The 7,471-nt window shown below is 47.5% G+C and overlaps 1 protein-coding gene across 3 annotated transcripts in view; it reads right to left on the reverse strand.

Annotated features, from left to right (window-relative positions):
* pcdh7a (protocadherin 7a) overlaps positions 1-7,471 on the reverse strand; it is a 32,420-nt gene that overhangs the window by 24,888 nt on the left and 61 nt on the right. For all 3 annotated transcript variants that reach the window (XR_009272080.1, XM_058782342.1, XM_058782352.1), the window contains exons 1-2: positions 4,011-7,471; positions 2,668-3,384 (exon numbers count right to left, since the gene is read on the reverse strand). The exon at positions 4,011-7,471 is cut by the window's right edge. Coding sequence is in view for 2 of the 3 variants with exons in the window: in XM_058782342.1 (XP_058638325.1) it covers positions 2,668-3,384; positions 4,011-6,581 (3,288 nt within the window). In the remaining variant the exon portion in view is untranslated. The remainder of the gene's footprint in view (positions 1-2,667; positions 3,385-4,010) is intronic.

The following is a 7,471-nucleotide window of genomic DNA, read 5'->3' on the forward strand; positions in this document are numbered from 1 at the left end:
TATCCCTCCAAGTGTCTCCCACTGTCTCCTGGGCCCTCCATCACTGGTCTCCTCCATTAATTTATAATATCTATCTCTGGAGTTGGTCCTCACTACCATACGCATGGCCCCCGTGAGCATGCAAGTGTGAGTGTCAAGTATATCGACTATCCATCTGACCTGTTGCCTGATCCCGAGTGTGTGTGTTGAGTTACACAGACTCACCTACTGCCCACCTGTCTGACCGTTAACCCTGCACACCCGAGTGGCGCGTCTGCAGGTGTGTGTCAGCGCTCGCAACATTAACAAGCCTAGTATATTGATTGCTGCTCTGTCTATCCAAATGATAGGAACGTGGGCCGCCGTGGGGACAGAATGCAACCGGTCGATAGGCGTTGGTGTGAGTGGGTGGATGGGGGAGGGGCTATAGAAAAAGTGCACTGCTGCAAAGAGGGAGTTCGGAGTTTCACTTAGAAACATGCTGAGTTGTGCATTTATAGAAGATAGGAGAGATGCGCGATAAGAGAGAGAGAGAGACAGATATAGGTCAAAAGGATTTCCATTTTCATCGGCATTCAATTCTGAGAGTGCCGTTTATGTATGCGTTCGCGCACGGACCTGTTTGCAAATTCAGACAGCGGTAGGGTATTGGCTTGCCTTCACGCTACACCATCCCATCACGGAAGCCAAACACACACATACACGCACCGTCTACACCAAGCTCGAGTTAGGCTAGGTCACAAAGCTCCGTGGTAGAGGAGTTAATTACAGTGTGATCAATAATTGATTAAACCGTCAGAATGAGTTCAACAAACTCACCAGTAAGCATTAACGCACTCTCACCCCAAACTCTTGGACGAGAATGAACGCACACGCAGAAGCACACAAATACACATCCGAATTCTCTATTAAGCGTTTTCAGTGGAAAAAAAATGTCAGCAGATTAAGAGGATTGACTCGGTATTGGATTAACCCACCCACTGTGGTCAGGATCACACCAGCGTGTATGGATTGATTAGGTCTTGCGAGGCGCACATCTCCCTAACGACTGCATCAGCTGTTTTTTAGGCTCTGGGTAAAGAGACTTACAATCCGACTGTCAGTCATGCTAAAAAGACCAAAAATGACATGTCATTTAGGACTCAATATCTCGCGTGTAGACCTCGGCGGATTTGGTTTAAGCTCCCAACACCTGTCAGAAAATGTAATGCTATCCCAGTGTTCAATTTAACCATGTCTCTCTATAGTACGAGGCCACCCTTTGGTTCGGGCTTAGTCCAAAGCGCCTGTCAAAGGGTGCACAGGTAATCTTTTTTTAATGCTTCCGTTAAGTGCTAAGCTAGCAGTTTGGATATGCTGCATTAAATCTATGACCTGGATAAAAGTGTAAAGATGACAGATTAAGTAAAAAAAGACAACTCTGCAAGCCTGCGTGGCTTCTCTCTCAAGTGTTTCATGCATATGCTGTCAAACACACTGGCCAGTTCCGCTCAAAGCAGGTAGACATATATTCCGCTCTATATTTAACACTTCCAAACATGTCTCAGAAAATGAAAGAACGAGGAAAGGAGTGGAAAGAATGTCAAAGACGGGAAAATAAGGGGAGTATGATGGAGAGAGTGATAGAAAGCTAGAGAGAAAGAGAGAGACTGAGCAAGTGGAAAAAGATCTATGGTGGTGTGAGAGAAAATGGGTTACATTTCTCCTCTCTTCGACAGTCTATTTTCAGTAGCTACTCCTGGAAAGGAGAGCAGGCAGTTAGAACCATATAACCTTAACCACTCCACATGCAGTAATACAACAATAGTACAGGCTGACCGCAGTAGTTGTCACATTTGTGCTTGTCTACAACTAGTTTTGCTTTTTCTTTAGTTCTTGATGGGATGGGATTTCACTAAGAGCAGATCAGCTTGAATTCACCTCGGAATTACAAAATAACCCAAAAGCCATTGACAAGATATGGGCAAAATATTGTACCTAACTGCATAAAATGATGTGTTATATATCCAGTGAAGCCCATTTCCACCTCTAAAATGTAATTGTGACTTTACATCACACAATTATTACTTCTCGTTATTTCAATCTCCCTATTGTGCAATTATATCTCACAATGTGGCTTTATATCTCATAGTTGAGACTTTTTAATATCACTATTACAACTTTATATGTTAGAAATGTGACTATATTTCACAGTGTGACTTGGCATAATGCCCTACTGTACAATCTGACAATATTTCACAGTTGTTACGTTATACGCCACAGTTGTGATTTTTGTCTTACCGTGTGAATATATCTCACAGGTTGACTTCATTTATTTTAAACATTATCTTCCAAGGTGGAAACTGGCTTCCATATACACAAGCTTATTTCTTAGAAAATCTAATTAAAGTGTACTCAAAGAAATAAAGAAAATGTGTGGGGTAATCCAATGGCTATCAGCGTTTTCTGTATTAACACAGGAATATCCCACAGGACTGACCGAATTTAGGTTAGTTTTGGAATCCAAATCTAGTTCAAGCTTGAAGCTTTTGTCCTGACAAGCCTTGTAACGTTTTGGGTAAATGTTACTCCTTGCTGGCCAAAATGATCCAGAACTAGTACAATGCTAAGACACTTGATGAACATGGCCTGCTTGTACTTGTTGAAGGTGCAGTGGTGAAACTGAGTCATAGATCTTTACGTTCTTACCTGTTTGCTGTACTTGACAGTTTGGCAACCGTAATCGGAGCACTGGTCTGAGCTGAGTGACATGGCATCTGCATTACCGGTGCCGTTGCCAGTGAAGGTGTTAGTGGGGGGCAGTTCCTGCACAGCTTGGTGCTTCTTGCCTTCCACGGGTGGTGAGTTGGGCTGAAGATGCACTGCAGGCAAAGGTGAGCTGGACTTGTAGTGGCGGGCCAGATCTGGACTCGATTGGTGACGTCTTGAGCCTAGTCTTGGACTGCTTGGGTCTCCGTTAGCTGCTGCACAATAACGTGCTGCAATCCTCTCGCTGGCACTGCTGGCATCTTCATCTTCCTCTTCTTCATCGCCTCCCCCACGTCTGCAGCCATTCACCGTCATAATTCCACTGTATAAAGAACGCTCAGATTTGGCAGTACCGTTATTACGCTTGTCTCTGCGTGGTTTGCGCCCACGTTCATTTTGGGAGCCCTGGGCTTGTAGAGGGGGAGGTTGTGGACTGAAAAAGTCCTCTTCTGGCTCCTTCTTCCCAGCCTCATAGCCATTCTTACCCTGCGCCCCACACTGTCGTGCTGTCACAACCAAAAGGATCACCAGAATAACGGCAGCAGCACCAGCCAGGACACCGATGGCAACGCTCAGGCGTTGTTTACCCAAAGCTCTCTCGCTGTCTGGGTCACCTGCAATATCCATATAGAGGGGGACTGCAAGGCTGCGGGCCACCTGAGTGAGAGGGAGAGAGACATACAGAGAGAGAGAGCAAAAATGGAAAGTCATAAATGGTGTGTCTGCCCTTTGATAACTGCATCCTCATTTTACAGCTCTGTCTGCTGAACCACACACGCACACATACACATTCATCCCCACTGCAAGGCCCAGACTTCTCAATTATCATGTCAAGGCTTGGATATTCAATCATAGTTATTCTGCACAGGCAAGTGTGACTGTGTATGTGTATGCGAGCGTGTTTGTGTATCTTTGCATCTGTATGTGTTTCCTTCTATCTAATATCCAATGTGGGTCAACAGCAATTTGATGCATGAATATTTATAAACAGCAATATATATATATATATATATATATTTAAAAAGTGCTATTTCGTGCTAGGATTTCCTTGTTTTGCAAAGTTATGAGTAAGTTTCTGACAAGTACTTCACTTCTCTGCTCCATCCTCTCATGTCAAATAAAATGACTATTCAATTTCAACCCTTGTCACTTTAATTGTTCCTATTTGGTTATGTTCTACACTGGCTCATTGTTCAACAGCACAAACTGTTATTCTTTCTCTATATTGAATTACCCTTTGTTGTGTTTATTTGAACAGAAATGCTTGCACTGATGTGTCTCACCTGTGCATCCACCAGCGTAGCATTGGCCAAGCTCTCGTTGATGAAGACATGCACCAGTGCCGTGGCACAAAGGGAAGGCACGCCACTGTCATTGACCCGGACCACCAAGCGGTGCAGACCCCTGTGTCTTCTCTCCAGGGGCTCTGCCAAGGTTATGACCCCACTACTCGAGCCAATCTCAAACAGACGAAAAGGGTTTCCGCCTACCAGAGCGTAGCGGAGATCAGCATTAGACCCTGTGTCGCCATCGGAGGCTGAGACTGTGCGGACTACAGTCCGAGCCCCGCTAGCGGGTGGCAGGAGGGTGTATGATTCATTAGCAGGTGATGTGATGGATGGCGCGTTGTCATTTTCATCAGTGACAAACAGGGAGATGGTGGCGGTGGCAGACCGTGGCGGTTCTCCACCATCAACAGCACGCACGCGGAATGAGTATGTGCTACGTCGTTCGCGGTCAAAGGATGCAGAGGAGAAAATGGTTCCAGTGTTATTTTCAATGGAGAAAACTTCTTGCTTCCCCTCTTTGCCCTCCTCTCCACCTTCCTCTTCATCATGCTCAACAAAAAGACTCAACTCTGCATTTTCGCCTTCATCTGCATCAGTAACAGTCACCATGCCGACAGGGCTATTGGTGAGCAGGTTCTCTTTGACGTAGAATGTGAAGACTTCCTGGACAAATTTGGGGGCATTGTCGTTCCTGTCTGTGACCTGGACTACGACAGTAGCAGAGCCCTGCAGAGATGGGGTGCCCTTATCTCGAGCTATCACACGAAATTCATAGCGTTCCCTCTGCTCTCTATCTAGTGCCCCAGTGGCACGAATATCACCATTATCGGCATCAATGTAAAAAGCTCCATTAACAGATGGGTCCAGTGAGTATGCGATCTCTGCATTCTTACCACTGTCTGCATCAGAAGCCACTACTGTGACCACACGTTCTCCTGGGGCATTATTCTCTGCAAAATGCACTTCCACTAAGCTCTGGGCAAAAGTGGGAGCATGGTCATTGATGTCCACCACACGTACCATAAGGGAACTATTACTAGAGAGGCTTGGGCTACCGGAGTCAACTGCCACGATAGTGACACTATACTCACGAGTAGCTTCATAATCCAAAAGTGCTGAGGTGTGGAGAAAATATTTCTTTTTGTTTCGTTCAAATGCATCGTCCGTGGCTGGTGGAGGTGCTAGGGCTGTCTCACCCGCTGGTTTCAACGTGAATGGCACATCCCCAACCACAGTGCAGGTAACCGCACCATTCTCTCCCTGGTCGCGGTCTGACACCTGCACTAACGCTACTGGAGTGTCCACCAACACGTTCTCGGGGACCATTGCAGCACCATCCCGAACAAGGATTCGTCCAATTTTTCGAATTTCTACTATGGGTACGTTGTCATTTTCATCCCTTACGTTGAGAACGACTGTAGTGCGGTCAGTGCGAGGTGGTTGGCCGCGGTCACGAGCTGTGATGGTGAAGCGTAGCTGAGAAACCTCCTCGCGGTCTATGCGATGGAGAACACTCAGCCAACCTGATGCTTCATCCAACCTCAGGAGGCGCCTCACTGATTCCGTCGCTGCTCCAAACACATACTCAACCTGCCCGTTCACGCCAACGTCACGGTCTGTGGCACGCACCTGCAGGACAGGTGTGCCAGGTGGGGCGTTTTCTGCCATTTCTGCTTCATACACGGCTCTCTCAAAGCGTGGACTGTTGTCGTTGACGTCTGTGATGGACACACGTAACAGAGCTTGTGAAGAACGGGGAGGGTTGCCACCATCGCGAACCCGTAGCACGAGTTCATAAGAATCCCGTGCTTCACGGTCCAGAGGCCCTTTCACGATCAGCTGGGGCTGTTTCTGTCCTTCAGGTGTGTCGGCAACTTGCAGTTCAAACACGCTGCTCCTGCTGGCAGGTCCTGCCCCTGTTTCTGACCCTCTCCTTCGGTCACCACCGTTCCCATTGGTCGGTCCGTTCGAAGGCCGCCGCAAAGATGACCCCCCATCTCTGCTGTCCTGGATAAGCTCATAGCGATCAATGCCATTGCGACCAAAATCTCGGTCTGTGGCTGTGGGAAGGAGATAGAGAGTGCCGATTGGGCGATTCTCCTCAACAGACAGCGTGAGTACTGGTGAGGGGAAAGAGGGGGTGTTGTCATTGATGTCTGTGACTACAATACGGCCATCAAACAGATCCACCCAACTCTGTAGGGGACCTATGACTGACACCTCAAAGTTCAAAAAGCACTCGTTCTCATCAAATATCATCTGACACTGCGGCAGCTTCTCTCTGTCAATCCTCTTGCTGCCTGTAGTAAGCTCTCCAGTGACGTTGTCAATTTTGAAGTATTCTGAGCCAGATTCCAAAGCGAAAGTGACATCACCAGTCCCGATCCCAGAGGTGGACAGCCCCAGGTCTGAAGCCACGTTCCCAATATGCACATCGGCCGGCCCTTCTTCTGCCACGCGGTAGCGCAGCACTGAATTGGCGCGCGGGAGCTGAGTCAGCAGCTGCAGGATAAGCACGAGGTAGCAGCGCGCGGAGTGCACTGCGCCAACGCTCCTGCTCCCCATGACTCTCTCTCTCTCTCTTCCTCTCTCTCTCTTTCACTCTCTATCTGCAGCTTCCTCTGGTCCAAGGCAGACTCGCCACCGATTAATCTCTATATACGTTTCCTTCGGCAAAATCTTATTTTCTCCTGCAGTCTTTTAGTTCCCCGGTCACGTTTTCAACACGATAAAATAAAACATCCACTTTGCGAAGAGCTCGGCATCGGCGATAAGTCTTTACAGCTCTTTTACGGACAAGAATGTTCCTTTGTGCCTTTTAGGAGTAAACGGGAGTCAGATTTGAGCAGTTTAAATGACTTTGTCCGGCTCATTGAGATGCTGCGGAGCGCGGGCTCCTCTCGCGCTTTCACTGTTTTAAACTGCAATGCAGTAGAACACAAAAGAGATCTGTCTCTGAATTCAGCTCTCACATTCGCATCCCAGAGCTTGCGCTACTGGCTGGGAATAAGCCAAAGTGCTTTCTAAAGTCTTTTCCAGATATTATATGTTCTCTTACCTTAAACCCCAGCGAGAGGAAAATTGGAAAGCTTTCCCCGCAGTCTTACGCGCGCGTGCCAAGCTCTTATAGATTCCTTTACGGCGAACTTGACAAAGAGAAAAGCTTTTCAGTTCGACTTCTCAGAGCACGTAAATTAGCCGCTTATGGGAATATGGTGAGCAGGATAGAGAACTAGCAACAAAAGCCTTTAGTAATTCCTCCGGAGTCCGTAGCGGATGTGTGTGAAGTGTTTGAGGAAAAAGTCCCGCATTCTCCTCCTCCCCTCACCTGCACGTTCTACTGCACTGCATGTGAACGTCCCTCAAATGATGCTGCAGTCTCTCCCTCTCTCTCTCAACCTCTCCCTCTCTCTTCCCCCTCCGTTCACTGCAACACTTCCCTCTCTACGTAACTC

The sequence above is a fragment of the Onychostoma macrolepis genome, chromosome 01, assembly GCF_012432095.1.
Source record: "Onychostoma macrolepis isolate SWU-2019 chromosome 01, ASM1243209v1, whole genome shotgun sequence".
NCBI lineage: Eukaryota > Metazoa > Chordata > Actinopteri > Cypriniformes > Cyprinidae > Onychostoma > Onychostoma macrolepis.